The following is a 16,874-nucleotide window of genomic DNA, read 5'->3' as shown; positions in this document are numbered from 1 at the left end:
AACCCCTTATCAGAACCTTTCTAGGGTTTTATGTGCTTAACAGCAAATTCTAAATGTGGTCTCTGTGGATTTATCAGTGGCACTGGGCTTGAAGATAAGATCCTAGTTCTTTCAGCTCTCCTAGGCTAATGCCCCATGAGGAGCAGATAACCCATGAGGGGGAATTTTGAATTTGGAAGAGACAGATGAAAAACCAGCAGAAGAATGTAAAATGGGGGAGTGTCTTAGGATGGCATACTTGTCAGCTTTAATTATCTGTATGAATAGATTTCAATGCACAATGGCGAATAATTTTTTTAAAAATCCATTTGCCTATGGAAATTAGAGGCATACTTTATGTTGGCAGTGGATTCCCCTTGCTAATTAAATTTTCTGTAAGCCAAAATTAACATTAATTTTTATTTTTTGAACACACAGTGGCTGAGAATTTGTAAGAGGTTGTGGGAAGCTTCCTGGGGTTAAGGGGCTGCTGACTTAAGATCAAGAATTTGCCAAAGATAGACACGAGTGGGACAATCTTCACATGGCAAAGCATTTCAAAGATGGGAGTGGTCCAAAACCAAGAAGACTGGCTCAGCAAAGGATGGTGGTTAAAGATTTAGAATTTTCTCATCCATTGCTCTACCAGGAACACATACAAATCAGTCAGTAATATCCTGTTTGGTAAGAAGTAGCAAGTGACTCACAGGCAATAATCATGGCCTATTTTGGGTTTAAATTTGTTTTCAGTATTTTGGGCATCTTCTAATGGTGCATTTCCAGCTCTTGTCTACTTTTCGAGTGTACTTCAAATACTGCTTACCTATCTGCCAGGCTCTGAGGTTATAGTTAAGAACTGTACCAAGTACTTGTCTCTCCAACAGTTAACCATTCAATGTCACTGTACCCATTATTTTCTGTTAACCCCTACCATTAAAAATGCAAGGAGGAATGAGCTTACAAAGGCCACAGGAGGAAAAGGTGAGAAAATAATTTACCACTGACCAGTATACATACATAATTTCAGACTTAAACCCAATATTCAGGGATGCCCTTCATTTGAAAGTCTGCTTGTATTTCTTCTCTGAATCACCCTAATACTAATTGTTTCCCAAGAAAAGGACATTTGGATATTAAAGCTCATTGAAAAGGAAAAGAACACAATGAACCTAGGTGAGACAGGAAATGATCTCTGGCGCAGAACTCTCGGAGGGTGTTACCTTTAGAAAAGTTAATCATTTAGAAAGCTTTGCAAGAGGAGGGCAAATATGCATGCTTCTTATTAGCATCAAAATGGCATTTAGAACAGAATTGTTCAGTTAAGAATGTTGAAATTATAACATTTTACAGAACTTAATAAGATGATAATTTGTGTAATTATTGTACTATTTTATGCTATTTTATCACCACCGTACCATTTTAATGGGGTAAAATTTGATGCTTTTTTATTAGCATATGTGATTTTTTTTTTCAGACTGTGTGACACTGGGTGAAGCGAATACTCATAATTTAAATTAAAATACCCATATTAAAATGGCCATCTTTTTCCACTGCATGATGAATGTATGTGATCTTGTTAATTTTGTTAATGATTTTTATTTTGTCCAACTGACAGTTAAATAGGAGCCCGGAGCTCTCTTCCTTTCAGACTTCTCATTTCTGAAAATTATCTAAATCCACAGGAAGGAAGGACAACATGTAGCAAGCAGAGTACATTTGTTTCTGACTTATTTACTTAATACTGATACAATCCTTCCTGGAGATGCCTTTTCCCTCTTATAATGATTTTACATAATTTGAATAAAAGTACAAAGTAACATGGCCTTGTCTAAATTACAAAAAATTAGAGCTAAGTGGTCTGTAAATGATGGAATAAATGGGGACATAAGCCTGTAATTAAGGTTCTGGAAAGAGAAAAAGATTTAATTCAACAAAGCATTAATGGGAGTTTTACACATATTTTAGAATGTATCTAGCAATCCTGAAAATGGATATGCAGTTACTAGCAAACCAAATGGAGGTCTGCTACATAGATGAATTTGTTATATGTATGGAAATAATCCCCCTAAATTATCATTGTAGATTAAAATAATTATAATGCCTTAGGACCCTCATAACTAAATATAGTCTTAGGATGGTGATATATTATAAAGTTTTTGAACTGGGGTTTTATTTAGAAACAAAAGTGTGATATGTAATGCATTCTATGCAGCTACTGCTTCCATCCAAAATAACTACTATGAGAATAATTTTTTTTTGCAACAAACTTTAAAATAAGCAGATAGCAAATTTACCTTGAGCCCTAGTGGAGGAAAATTCCCTTAAACTCTGAATTTTAAAAGGTTCGTGGGTATTCACATCGATGTGCTGTGGTATTAGAATACATCTTATTTTAAATCTAATCTCCTTCCTGATAGGCTGATAACATATAAGAAATAGGTTTTCACTGCTATTCTTGTACTAGTCCCAAAGGAGACTATGGCGATGTCCTTCCTAAAATTCATAATTTTAGCCCCAAGTACATTGATGATTATGGAGATAAAATAAAAAACATTGCATTTTACATTTAAAAAAAAATGACCAGCTGGTCAATTATCAAGGTTAATAATATTTCTCTGTATGGAAAAGCTCCCCAGCACGACTAATTTTCTCTTACAGCTAACTAGAAAAATTAGCATATTCCTATTGATTATGTATATTTGGGGTGGTTAGGGAATCTTTGTACTTCACAGAAAATAATAAGACTGTTTCTTGCAGATATTCTGGAAGAACCAAAGGATGCTTATTACTACACTGTGAAAGATGGCAGATGAGAGAGGAAAAGCATGGCAAATTACTTTAGCATTAGGAAGCAATAAGAAAGTAAAAATGAAATTGCAAAAGCCAAACAGAGGGTCTTTTTTGTTTTTTTGTTACTTCTGTACAGTGAAGATATACCCTCAGCTGTCAGAACTATATTAAATGGGGCACAGTTAAATTGAGTGTGTCTGATAAGGGGCTCTGCCAGGCTATCAAAGTTTTAGATCGTTTGGATTGAATTTCTGGCATATTGCACATTTCTACATGTTCATTCTTTCTCTTTCCTTTCAGTGACACTACAAGGGCAGCCTTAGATATGCTTATAATTTGTGGTCTTATAATACAAGGAACATGTCCATGTTTTCAAAGAAGGGATGACATCAATAGAAGCTAAGAGTAAAAATGGGGGGGGGGGTAAGAAAAACTTTTGCAAAGAACATAGTCTATATATGATTTCAGAGCTTGAAAAAATGGCCTTATAGCTCTTCAGAGTCAAGAGCTATTTGAAAAGAATGTTAAATGTGCATTTGCCTCAAATTAAAGTATGTCTGTAAAAATCTAAGGAACCTAAACATCAATAAGTAATTACTAATAATTAATAACTAAGAATGCCAATTGTGATTACTTCTCAAACCTCTTTCATTTTTGAACTACTCTAGGAAAAAATGTGTAACTACTTCATACTTTAAGTTCTCCCTAACAAAATGGTAGCATGTACTATATTTTACAATCTTTTTAATAAGAGTATAAATTTGTATGGATACAATAATTCTGCAAGAGAATTTTCATTTTTGGCTTAAGTGCTTTAAAATTTACAAAGAGTAACAAAACATCATTGAACCAATTGATGCGAGAACAAGAATATAACGAGAGTAAGCGCAGCTTAAGGTAATTTTAAAATAAAAATATTATTTGAAACTAGCATACCCTGAGGAAATCTAACAATGCCCCTTTACTATTTTTTTTTTTTTTTTTTAGTTCCAGACCTCTCAGTTAAAAGACTAAATGCTAAAAAGACTAAACGAGTCAAGTTCCAAAAAGGATTTCTTAGTCAGAATACCTTTTGTTTGGATAGGATGAATTGGTACATACAACTGTCAGGAAAAAAAAATGCTTAAATCATCAAAATAGTCAACATTCTCTTAAATAGTTTAGCACTTTCATTTTTTTTAATCATGTTTATTCCTTTTTTGTGTTGCTGGAAGTGACAGAAATAATCATCAAAACAGATTCGCAGCACAAGGGTTTAACCTGAAGATGACACCAGCAGCTGCATTTGCCTGCACCATCATTCTGAACAGAGCTAAAAAAGCAGCGTCATTGGAAGGACCTGGGCCCGTTCACAATCTGCCCATCATCTCTCTGCTGGAGTTGTCACTGAGCTTTCTCTTTTTTTTTTTTCTCTTTTGCTTTCACTTTCTCTTTCCTCCATAATCTCTTGCACATATATTTTCACCAGCAAAGGGTAGAAAGAATTCAAAGCAGCCCATCACAGAACCTCACAGTTTATAACTGGAATGGCGGAGCACTTACCAGGGAGCCTTTTGGTATTTCCACATCGGCTTTGGTTTTGATGTTTTTCTTGTGATTTCCTTGAGCACTGACGGAGCTGCCGGTGAGACAGGAGCCCTGGGAGCTGCCCTTTAACACACTCCTGCAGGAAACATTATTTGATCCACTTTCTGTCTGTTGAGCTGCTTTCTTATCAACTCTGCAGGTAGAAAGTGATTCCTCTGATAAATTACATTGCTCTTCTTCAATCACTCTACTTCCCAATCCTTTAATGTTTAAAGTAACCTCCACGTATCTCTTTGCCTTTAACCCTTGTGATGATGAGTGTTTCTCACTGGCCTTGATCAAATTTTTATCTGATATACCAATAGTGTGTCTATTTAGATTTGATAATACTTTATTTTTATGACTGCTCATAAGATGGGGGGAGGATAAACACCACTGAAAAATGATGGTTAAATACATTTCTGGCCTAAGATCAGCAGGAAATGTAATTTCCTCTGGAAAGTTTCTAAGTATACGTTTGCTTGGTACAATCAATGAGATCGGCATACTTTAAAATGTACATTTAATTTTCTTCCATTTCATGCCATGTGGGTATATTCATGGTTCCTAGTATAGGCTGAATTTCTTTCAACCTTGATAAAACTTACCATTCTTTAATTTCAAAGACCATTGGTTTGGTTAACAAAGTAACATGGACTAAATTATCATTTTATTGCTAACTTTTATTTCATTGTTTAAATTATGGCTAATGTATAAAAGACTGCTACTATGCATTTCTGCTTGTGTGAAAAACATGCTTGGCTGGTGTTTAATGTTCAGGAAGCAAACACCTGCCTTTGTGTGTGGACAGGGCCCCTTGACATCTCTGCCCTCTTTGCCCATGTGTTACCTGTTCAAAAGTTCTGTCATAAAGGTATCTTTTGCTGAACATGTAACAGGGCTGGGTCTACTTCTCGGTTCAAACTTCATTTGGTCATAAATGTCTTGTGATGTTTTCAGATTATTTTTGCTTTGTGAACCACCGTGTGGATGATCTGGCAGTTCGGCATCTCTGGTAAATTCATTTTCTGCCTCACACTGTAGCTCAGGCTTCTTTTTCTCTTTTTTTCTCTCTGATTTTAGCTGCTTGTTTCCAAACCCCAAGCTCTTTGTGTCTTTTTTCTCCGCTTTGGTTTTGGGAACCTCCGTTTTCCTGCTACTAAGAGCAGGAAGTCTACTCCTCCGAAAACCAAACCAGCTGGCAAAGGAAGGCCCAGGCCTTGGCTTCGTTTCTGCAGATGTGGACTTTGTTTGGACTTGACCCTTTTCCACATTTTCCTGAATGCATAACATGACCTTTTCTTCGATTGTGGGTGAGATGAGGGCTTCTGGGCTCACGGCATTAGCCCTGGTGGTAGAAGTATCTGGATACCTTCCAGAATTTTCTAGCTTGGGAGTCCTGCTTGTTTCAAAACTGCTTGGACTCTGTGTCCTCCCTGGGCTCTGCAGGGCTGGTGGGCAGTCTACTGGGGTGGGTGGGCACCTGCAGTCGTTGCCACCTGGTTCGTCAGGTGCAGCCACACTGGGGCACCCTCCCTGGGTGTGGTCTTCCTGTCCAGGCGGAGTGAGGATCCCTTCGGAGTTTGTAGGGATCCTCAAAGGCATCTTGCTTGGGCTTCCATGCTGGGTGTTGAAGCTGCCTGTGCGTCCCCGTGAGCCCTGCCTGGAGGAAGTATGCCCCAGGGGACTCATGGCACTGGGGAGACTGTCAGGCACAGGGGCACAAGGGGTTCTGTTGGGAGAGGCTTCCGTGGAGGAGCTCTGCCGGGTGAGGGAATTGCCTCTCTCAGCAGTGTTGGTAATAATCTGGGTTCGGACTTTGCCTGGCCCTTCCACAGGGGGTGTGGGGGGCTTGTCTCCTGAGTGAGCGCTGAAACTCTGGCTTCGGGCTTTGGCTCCGTTCATACCTAGTGCTGGTTTCAGGTGTGGCTTATTGGAAGAAAGGGATCTTTTCACAGACCTGTTTTCTATTCCATCTTTTCCCTCAGCCCCAGGGATGCGATTTTCCAGTGACTCTGGCATTGCTGCTTCCAGGGGAAACCCTTCAGCCAAACTGTCTTGTGCTTGTGAACCTAACGGAGTCACATGTCTTTCAGCTGCCGTGGTCTCAGAACTTGTCAGATTCCTGGAGTGTTCTGGCTTAGACTTGTTTGCAGCCACAGAACTTTTAGAGGCTTCATTGAGACTATCTTTTTCATGTTTCCCTGGCACAGTGGAACTTTTCCTGAGCAATTGGGGAGACTTCATGAGAACTTTGAGCCCAACTGGGAGGCGAGTTTTCAAACCTTTCTCATGAGCGTTTTGACAACCATGTGGGGCATTATGGCTTTTGGAGGACGGTGATGACGAGGGACTGTTAACCTGAGATGATGGTGAGTCCTTTACCCCTAAGAAAGAAGGCTTGGGGGTTGTGGAGATACTGTCATTCAATTGTCCTTTTCTTCCTGGAGTTACAGTTTTGGAGGATGGTATTTCCAGTGGCCCATGGGTTGAAGGACAATTCTTGGAAGTCCGTAAACCTGTGTCTGTTTGTGTGGTCCCAAGAGATTGGTGAGATGGTATTTTGGGGACACCTCTCTTTGGAGAGACCTTTGAGGGCCCCGGGGCCATCATGACAACTGAGCTAGAGGGGGTACGAGCAGAGCATCTGGTTTGAATCGCTGTTTCTGTGGAGGGCAGAGGGTGAGTGAAGATGGGCTTTTTGAAGGCCACAGGTTTTTTCCCCTGCACTTCTGTCATGGTCTGATTAGAAGAAATAATAGGAGCAGAGGATCCTTTCAGAGGTGGGGATTTGAACACAGTCCTTGCTGTCTCACTGAGGACCCTGGTCTCGGGCTTGGCAGATGAAGGTGGTGGCAAATAGTCATAAGTGGGCCTGATAAGTAGGGAGACTGATCTGCCTGGAGGGGGTGGAGGGGAAGGTGATTTCAGCCCTGCGTCTGGCCCAGGGTCACAGTGCTTGTCCCTTGTGAGTGGCTCTCCATCGTCACTAGGCTTGGTGAGGGGCCTTGACAGCAACTGTGAGGCTGGAATCTGACTCTTGGGGCACTGAACCCAGTCCCTTCTGCTGGACATTTTGGAGCCGTGAGGAAGTTGGGTGGGGTGTTTTGGAATGTGTGAATCTGCCTGGATGTCAAAGAGGTAAGCTGGGCTTTCAGTCTTCCTGAACCGTGAGAGTTTCCCAGGAGCTAAGCCTGGTGATTTCTCAAGAGTCACTGGACCGGATGAAGGGACACTTGTGGAGGTTTCAAGCTCCATTGTTTTTGATTTCTGAGGTGAAGACTTGCCTCTGGCAGGGATTTTTGTCAGACCTTGCTTCGGATAGATACCCATGGACACTGACGACCTAGAATTACTCTGGCATGACACAATATGTGTCGGTTTGGCCAGTTTTTGTTGCTGAGTATTTTGTGTTACTGCCCTGGAGCTGAAAGATTCGGTGGGTACCTCAGCAACAATGTCTGCACCATCCTGTGGAATGTTTTTCTCAGTTTCCTCTTCAGGTCTTTTTAAGAAAGCGTAGTCTCTTGCAACAGCTCTGGGCTGTAGGTGAGCGATTCCCTGAGGTAAATGTTCAATGTGTTCTGCCTTGGGTCCAGTTGGGGCCTGATTGATAGAAATTTCGTTTTTGGTAACAGTGACAACACCTGCCTGGTGAGAGCTGAATTCAATGGGTTCGCCATCTCCCGCATCAAATATCACAGTAATACATTCTTCTGAAGAAGTCCTTTTGACAACCCTTTGCTGCTTAATGAAACTGAATGTCTTTGGCCTACTCTCTAAGTGGATGGACGCGCGCCTTTCCTCCTGATGAGGAGTACCAAGTTGAGATTTTCCGAGTTTCATGAGGACGTCCAGATTCTCCGTGGACTTGTCAGTGTCAGCAGTCAGTGACAAGTCTGAAGGGCTTTTCTCATCACTGCTATCTATATGCAACTCATCGAGGGTTTCATTGTCATCAGTGTCTGAAAGCTGGAGATTGAGAGCCAGGTGGCTCTGACTGTGTGGACCCCTCTCTCTCTGTACCTGAGGTGCCTGAACACTTGGGCACAGCTTCCTCTCCAAGGGATAGTTGCTGGCACAACTGCTCAGCTTTTCAGGTCTTTCCCTGGAGTAAACTGAGGTTGCGCCTTCTGAAAAGTGTTTTCCGTTCAGCTCCCAGCCAAAGAGACTGTCAGAAACACTGTGGGTCAATTTACAAGCATGCAGTCTGCGGGCCTGGTTTGGAACAGCTTGAATCAACGCTAAGGAGGAAGGGTCCTCATCGGCATCATCATGGGAATCTGTGTCATAAACAAATGTCTTGTGGGGCTCCTTGCAGGGGCTCCCCGTGTCAGCTGGTTTGCAGGAGGGAGACTCCTTAAGGCTGCTACTCTTAATTCCTGGAGAATATATTCCTTCATTTGAGTTCATGCAATCTTTATAACCCCATTTGGTTATCACTGACGGGGGTTCAAGTAACACTTTTCGCTTCTGTAGCTTTCTTAGTCCTTCCAAAATGTGGCTTTCCTTGATACGAGTTGGAGGTAGTTCATCTGTAGGACTAGCAAAGCCACTTGGGAGCGAAGAATCAATACTTAGCCTTTTATCCCAGTTTTGTGATGATTGCTAGGAAAGAAAAATACATATCAGGAATAATATTCGTTCTAGCGATTGATTGATATTTATAATAAATGCATACATTAATTAATGAATGCAAATGAAGTAATTAACTATGCAGCAAATCTGTACTTTTTCAGGTCCTGAACTAAGCAGTGTATAATATAAAGAAGTAGAGGATAAAGAGTCCTCAAGGAACATGTATCCCAGCTGAGGAGAGGATTTAGGCACAAACAGCTGAAAGTCAAGAGTACAGTGAGAAGTATAAATGTCATAGGTACTCCAGAAATTCAGAGAAGGGAGACCATATGTCTGTTTGGAAAAACCATGACAGCCATATGAGGAAAGGTTTGTTTTTTTAAACTTACCTAGTCTTTGAAAGATGGCTAGGTTTGTCTTAGTTTAAAAGGACGGGGGACTATTTCCAGGTAGAAGAAATAGAATGACAAAGACCTAAATTGGGAAGGTATGTTTTAAAGTATACTTAAGGAATAACCAAAGATAGTATGGCCTCACTGTATAGTGTATATGAGAGGGTAAATGGAAAAGTAAGTTGGTCCATGTCTTTACGGTCCCTTCCATTCTAACATTTGATGGTTAGAATGTCATATGACTTCATAACTTTATTTGATAGGCAGTGAACATCTGTGAAATATGGCCTTACATATAACAGTGGGGCATTTGCTATTGAACCCATAGTAATGATTCACCTACTAACTAAGAAAGGTTAATTTTTTGTCCTTCATACCTCTCCAAAGACTAGGGTTAGTTTTGAAGAAGTGACCAAGAATTGACATAGGAAAAACTGCATTCTACGCAGACATTTATATTTTTCATAGCATTGCTCATAAGAAACAAAAGGGCAGAAGGAAGGAACTAACACTGACTGAGCATCTGCTGTGCACCAGCCACATACACAGTGCTTTGATTTAATTTTTAGAACGACACCATGAAGGAGCCATTATCATCCTATTTGCTCAGGAAAAAACTGAGATTCAGCAAGATAAGCTGCTGGATGTAGATCACACAGCTAAGGAAGAGCTGGAACGAAGATGTAAACTCTGGTTTCTTGAGCTCTTTCCATGACTCAATTTTAAAGTGGCCATGTGGGGATTTGAACCCAGAGAGTCTGGCTCTAGAGCCTGGACAAATAATCTCGATGCTACACTACTGGGGTCAAGCTTAGCCTCTGCCCCTCTATAATTGTCAATGTTAGTCAATGTCATAATAGAGATCATAGGTTATGTCCACACATCTCTTGAATGGAACTTGCAGTTTAATCACAAACCAACACTCAGGAAAATTGGTGGGATGTGGGTACAGACCTAATGCCTTTTATAAAAAACACTATATAATTAATGGTGAAGGATTTCAATTAATGAATCTGGTGGTTTCAGGTGTGCACTCTGTACCTATCTTGACTAAAAGTGCAGTTCCCACTGGCACCTCCACAGCAGCTGCCCCCCAGGCCCCTAACTCTGAAAGCTAACCATGTGCTCATATGCAGAGGTTGAAAATGCATTAAAAACTTACATTGAAATCTCAGCTCTTTAGTAAGCTGTGCACGTGTGCTTACATCTAAGACATCTTCACAAAAATTACTCTTGCTATCAACAATATATGTTGTTTATTTGTCTTTTTATTTGTTATCTGTTTTTTTTTTCTCAAATTTTAAATTTTCTTTAGAAAATTCTTCAGGGTTATAGTTGCTGTGGATAGATGCTATTTGGTGATGTTTCTCCTTCTCCATCCTCTTCCTCTGTGCTATTAAAAACTCCTTTGGAAATCATAAGAAATCCCATTAGTGAGTCTGGGTATTATAGACCAACCAGTGAGCGACTCCCACGACTTGCATTTCTAAGAATTTCCATGATATTGATAGTCACATTCACAATGAAGAAGAGAAGCTGGGCCAAAGGACCCTGCAAGAGTTTGCGAAAGGCCAATTTGTTCAGCCCATAGAAGATGTGCTCAGCCTCTGCCCACCCACCTCCTTTCTGCCTCTCCAGAGCCTGCCCGCGCTGTGGTTTAATCCATCCCAGGGCCAGTGGATGCAAAACTCCCAGAGCCCAGGCTCTCTGCCTGGTGAGATAAGCCACATTCCTCAATCAGTTTTCCATAGGAAGTTATGGTATTTAATAACCTGTAAAAAGTTTGGCATAATCTTGAAACTTAAAAAAAAAAAGCATGAATGAATCCCCATGGACAGACAGTGGGGAGGACCCTGCATTTCCCACAGGCAGCTTCGTTTTGCTGGAAAAGCTGGAAGAGCGTTGCTGTGGGGAGCAGCTGGTTGAAAGAAGCTGCTAAGGTAGGGACCTGGGTTTAATGTCCAGAGTCCTTTTCTATTTCTGGGCTGGACAACAGTTCTATACTTTTTTTAAAAAAAAAGAAAAATGGCATTTTTGGTTTTAATGGAAACTGATACATCTCAACGATTGGAACCTCGAAGTTTTAGGCTGATTCAATAAGGCCGGTATAGCCGAATGTTTGAGAGAGAAGGTTACAGAACCAATGGCCCAGCTCTGCCACTTACTACCTATAAGATAGTGGGCTAATTCCTTAATTTCTCAGCATCTCGGTTTCCTCATCCAAAAATGGGGTGGTTGGAGAACCTATTTACCAAGCTATCCTGAACATTAAATGGGCTACTTCTTATGAAGTGCTAACAAAGCTGTGCGGCATGTGGTAATTACTCATTTGAGCCAGGTGTTCCACATAGGACATGCTGATGCATGTGATGAGGGCTTCCTTTCTGTTTCTAAACAAAACAGAACTAAAAAGATACTTGTGAACTACAAAGTAGCTACCGGCCATGTATTTATTAACATGTAAGTTAATGTTGTATTCACATTGAAATTCATATTATATACATTTATTATGTAAGTGAATACTAATGGAGTAGCTGGTACATAGTAAAAACTAAACAAGTTTATTAAATAATATAAATTTAGAGTATCTTTACAGGACTGGGTCTAGTTTGCAGGATCCCTGAGAACTGGGACCTTTCTCTGTGAGTTGTGACAGCTGTGCTGGCATTCTGACCATTGTGATCCAGACGCCATTAAAACTCCAGATGATGGTCAATTGACTGTGTGTATAAAGTGTCTTAAGAACCTTATCAATATTTTTTCAGGGAAAAGGTTTCCCTAAAAATCAAGGATTGTTCAAATTAGAAGAATTTCAGGAGAGAGAGAGAGAGAGAGAGAGGAGAGGAGAGGAGAGGAGAGGAGAGGAGAGGAGAGGAGAGGAGAGGAGAGGTGAGGAGGGGAAGGGAAGGGGAGGGGAGGGGAGGGGAGGAGAGGAGAGAAGAGGAGAGGAGAGGAGAGATGAGGTGAGGAGAGGAGAGGTGAGGAGGGGAAGGGAAAGGGAGGGGAGGGGAGGGGAGGGGAGAGGGGAGGGGAGGAGAGGAGAGGAGAGGTGAGGTGAGGAGAGGAGAGGAGAGGAGAGGTGAGGAGGGGAAGGGAAGGGGAGGGGAGGGGAGGGGAGGGGAGAGGGGAGGGGAGAAGAGGAGAGGAGAGGAGAGGAGAGGAGAGGAGAGGAGAGGAGAGGAGAGGTGAGGTGAGGAGAGGAGAGGAGAGGAGAGGAGAAGTGAGGAGAGGGGAGGGGAGGAGAGGAGAGGAGAGGAGAGGAGAGGAGAGGAGAGGAGAGGAGAGGAGAGGAGAGGAGAGACGAGGAGGAAGAAAGAAAAGAAAAAAGGCTCTGAAAGGGAGAAAAGAGGTGTGAGAATGAAGACAGTAGAGCAAGGGGCTCTGAGAGTCAGTGATAGTCACAGACAAAGAGAAAGGACATCCCTGACCATTCTCCTGGTCTGTTAAGAGGCAGGCTCCTAGAAGTCATTATTCAGAATTTCACACATCTCCTCAGAAGGAACAATTTTGATAATGCACCAGGCTCCTAACTTTGGAAGTCTGAGCCCAAGGAAATTAACTCTAAATTCAAATTTGAAATCTTTTTCTGAGTTCTTGTTCAGAATATAACAAAGCTAGCCATTAACCAATATTTTCTGGCAGTCATGGAATTTTCCGGGTTTCTATGCTTCTGACGTTGTAAACTAAATTTGTGAGAATAACAGAAACATGTCCTCCAAATGGTCTGATTTGGGATTTCTATTCTCATGTATTCTGCTTTTCCTCAACATCGGGAAACTTCAAAAACAGTGATTTCAAATACTTGGATTATACCACTTTGCAAAATGTTTGTTCAAAGCATGCAGGAATGATCAGTTGTGTGAACCCGCTTTGCAGATGGAAAACATTCTAGCAGTAGGAGTTAATTAAAAACCTGGTCAAGGAACAGCTCACATTTAAATAGGGACATGCCGGCCTTCGCTGAGCTGTGGTGCCCCTCATCTACCATGGTATTTTCTCTCTCTACTATCTTGCCTTCCAATTTATAGTCAGTTAGTGTTTTATGAGGCTACAGAATTGAGTGGAGGAGGTCAATATAATACATGCTATTTTTGAGCAGTAAATCCCTACTAAGTGAATGAGACTTCCAAAACTTTTGGCCATTTATTGAGATAATTCACCACTCTCCCTATTCTCTAGAAGAAACAAACAAAACAAAACAACGACAACAAAAACCATTCTCTTTGAGTTCTCATGGAATGCTTGGTCAGGAATGGCTTGGCAAGCGGTCTCGCTGACTCTCATCTGCAGTGAACAGTAACAAGTCTCTCTATTACAGGGATAGAGAATGTCCATAAAACTAATGGGAAATGTCTGACTTGGTCTGAAGTGAGGCCAGTTCCATTAGGCCAAGGCTCTGGGTTCCAGATTAACAGAAATCTGTAAACTCAGTGGGCTCCACCAACTTACAGAAGGAAAATATCTTTCTCCAATTCCCTTCTATGATGTCCAAATCATTTGGGATCAAATCATCATCCCTCACTTTCTATGTGACTTCTAGCAAGTAACTTAACCTTTTGAGCAAGTCCCCCCCCCATATAATTGAGAGAATAATATAGTTTTTATGAGGAGTAAATAAACAGGTACTCAGCAAATGGTCGCTTCCTTCTACTTGTTCCCTCTCTTCTCCCTTCTGCCTCCTACCAGAAGAAGATTTTTTTTTCTGGTTCACCAGGATGCGGACGCACCTCGAAAGGAAGTCTTACCCTTTGTGTGAGGTTTTTCCCTTCATGCCAGGTGTAGGAGGAGCCACTGGAGTACTCGCTGCAGGTGCTCGAAAGAGACAGTTCACTGCTGCTGCAGCTATTTCGAGAACAGAGATGACCAGGTATGACAACCCCCAAGCCAGGGCATGTCAAAGCAGGGGTTCTTGATTTTGCATTTAGCTGGCATTCCTGAAAAAGTAAAAAAGCTCTGTTTGGGGGAGAGTAAATATCAAGTCGACTTCATAATGAGGTTGAAGGGAATATAGCCTAGTATTTAGGGAACAGACTTTAGAGTCAGACAAACTAGGGATTCAAATCTTGGCTCTGCCTCTTACTAACATGCTGGAGGAAATCAATTTCTTAGAGCTACATTTTTCTTTTAAAAAGTGAATAATGATAACATTGCCTACATTGTAGTTTACTGCGAGGGCTAAGTGAGGTTCTAGATGGGAAGCATAGAGCACAGTATCTGGACTAAGTAGGTGTTTAATTATTGAGAGCTACAATCAACATTAGGTGGAAGTATCACAGTGGTAGTTTCCCATTTTATCGTCATACTGGTGGAAGAACCAGAACAGTATCAATGCATGACTCTCATGCTACAAAAGGAAGAAGATGCAGCAGCATTTTTGGCTAGAGTTCAAGAGAATGAGCACTAAAGTGGGAGTCTAGAGACCTGGATGAACACTGCCACAAGACATAAGATCTTGAGCAATTAAATGTTTAACTTCCATGGACGTTAATGTTTTCATTTGTAGAGTGGGGAAGTTGTACCAGATTACTCCTAGGGTTCCTTACGACTATGATGCATCATTCTAAGGCAGGAATCAAACGCCCGGAGCATTTCTCCACCACCTTCCGGGAAGCCATGTACAGTGCAATACCAATTTTAGGACTGATGAGGTTCTGTTTTAAAAGATAATGGGACTTTTCTTATCAGTTGGCTGTCCAATTGGTAATGACTCTCATATTAAATAGATCTGGATCCCGTGCGTAAGATTCAGGTGGTTCAAATTCTAGTAGGTCTGCATCAGGCATGGGTGACAAAGTAGTAAACATCCCAGCACATTTTGACAGCCACTTTATAGGCTCCTAATGTAACAGATGAAGCTCCACAAACTGGACAGGCTAAATTAATTTAGCATCCTGACCACGGGAATAGAATCTCTCCATTACCGTCTAATTCCCGTCTCCTATCTGTATAAAGCTTAGAAACCCTTCTGTGGGGAACCATCTATCTTTGTGTCACTTGCAGAGTGGCAAAGTTTCTTACTTATGCAATTTATTGATACTTTATGGGTGCCTTTAGTACTTGAGTACTTATCAGTGTTCTCCAAATGCGATTCCAACTGACGGTGACTAACCACCGGCTTCGAGAAGAAAGAGAATGCTATTGTGAGAGCACTTGTGGTAAATATGAAACCTCTACAGAAACATACAGAAGGTATGTTTCATTTGCTTTCTAATAAATATCTATAATACTTAATAATGTTAGATTTCCAGTGTTAGGTCTGTCTTGCTATCGATACTTCATTTTTGCCATATAGCAATCGATTTATGGGATTTAAAAATGCCAATAAATTTTACTATTCTATTCCCCCCCCTGAAATTTGGCTGTAAATACTGAAAAGAGAAAATTGTCTTAAAATCCAATTTTCAGCTATATCTATTGTTTTATGACCTCGTTTATTGCTGGGTGTAACTTAATTAAGGGAAGTTCATATTAGCATCTCAGTTGATGCCTCCAGCCACTGGTCCTATTGCACTGGAACACCAGGCATTTAGGCTTCAGCCCTCACAGACATCCGGAACATGCCTTGAACGAACTCTCAGAAACATCACATCATCCTCCACTTCTACTTGAGTGCTATTTCTTCCGTCCTGTTCTCATATTTTGTTGTTTGAGTAAGCAGGGTGGTGGTTTTATTTAGAACTACCTCTGCTCTGACAGATATATGTACTATCCAGAGAGAGATTATGTCTGTGTCCTGCAAGACCATTCAGATTTAAATTTCACCAATAACACTTTTCATACTCTGTGTGGCTTTCAGTTATAGTTTATATTCTACCTTTTCCCAGGGTACTGAAGCTTATGTCTTTCCCACCTATCTTTTCCCACTACACCTATCAAAACTATACCTATCTTTACAACTTAACTCCTCACTCAATTCCCAGGCCTCTTTTAAGCACCCTTGCCCAGTCATTTCCCATGTGTGTACTTATGGTATAGATGCTGGATTAAGATGACAGAAAATTAGAGCTTGGATGATGAACTGGAGGAGGAAGGAACTGCTGCTCCTCCCTTGACCTTGAACTTGAGATGTCCAAATATGATGAACGATACTTCAGAGAGGTAGAAAACACCCATCAATGTCGTGGAGGCAGGTAGGGTTAGGGGTGGTTAAGCAGAGAAGTATCCACTAAGACAGGCTTTTTATACTTGAATGTGCACATGAATCATCCGGGATCTTGTTCAATGCAGATTCTGATTCAGTAACTCTGAGGTGAGACTTGAGATATAATATTTTAAACAAAATCCCAGGTGCTTTGATGCTGCTGGTCCAGGACCTGTGCTTTGAGTAGCAATTCCTAGTAGAAGCTATGAGAGGGGTCTACCTCCCCTGTGGATTTCATGGTACCATGTTGTGTCATCTCACAGTCTGACCTGGGCTATGCTGAGCAGGACCAAGGGAATGGTCTGAGCCTACCCATGGGTCAGGGTAATGAGTAATGAGGAGTGCGTGTGTGTGCGTGTGTGTGTGTGTGTGTGTGTGTGAGAGAGAGAGAGAGAGAGAGAGAGAGAGAGAGTAGGGGGAGAGTGTGT

At 41.3% G+C, this 16,874-nt stretch overlaps 1 protein-coding gene across 20 annotated transcripts in view; it reads right to left on the bottom strand.

Moving 5' to 3' along the window:
* Positions 1 to 16,874, bottom strand: part of NCKAP5 (NCK associated protein 5) — a 909,219-nt gene that overhangs the window by 100,732 nt on the left and 791,613 nt on the right. For all 20 annotated transcript variants that reach the window (XM_036235766.1, XM_036235765.1, XM_036235763.1 and 17 more), the window contains 3 exons: positions 14,051 to 14,239; positions 5,186 to 8,943; positions 4,312 to 4,489 (listed from right to left, as the gene is read on the bottom strand). In XM_036235766.1, coding sequence (XP_036091659.1) covers positions 4,312 to 4,489; positions 5,186 to 8,943; positions 14,051 to 14,239 — 4,125 coding nt within the window. The remainder of the gene's footprint in view (positions 1 to 4,311; positions 4,490 to 5,185; positions 8,944 to 14,050; positions 14,240 to 16,874) is intronic.

This window comes from Rousettus aegyptiacus, unplaced genomic scaffold (genome assembly GCF_014176215.1).
Source record: "Rousettus aegyptiacus isolate mRouAeg1 unplaced genomic scaffold, mRouAeg1.p scaffold_m13_p_2, whole genome shotgun sequence".
Taxonomy (NCBI): Eukaryota; Metazoa; Chordata; class Mammalia; order Chiroptera; family Pteropodidae; genus Rousettus; species Rousettus aegyptiacus.
This window is presented reverse-complemented; position numbering and strand designations above follow the sequence as displayed.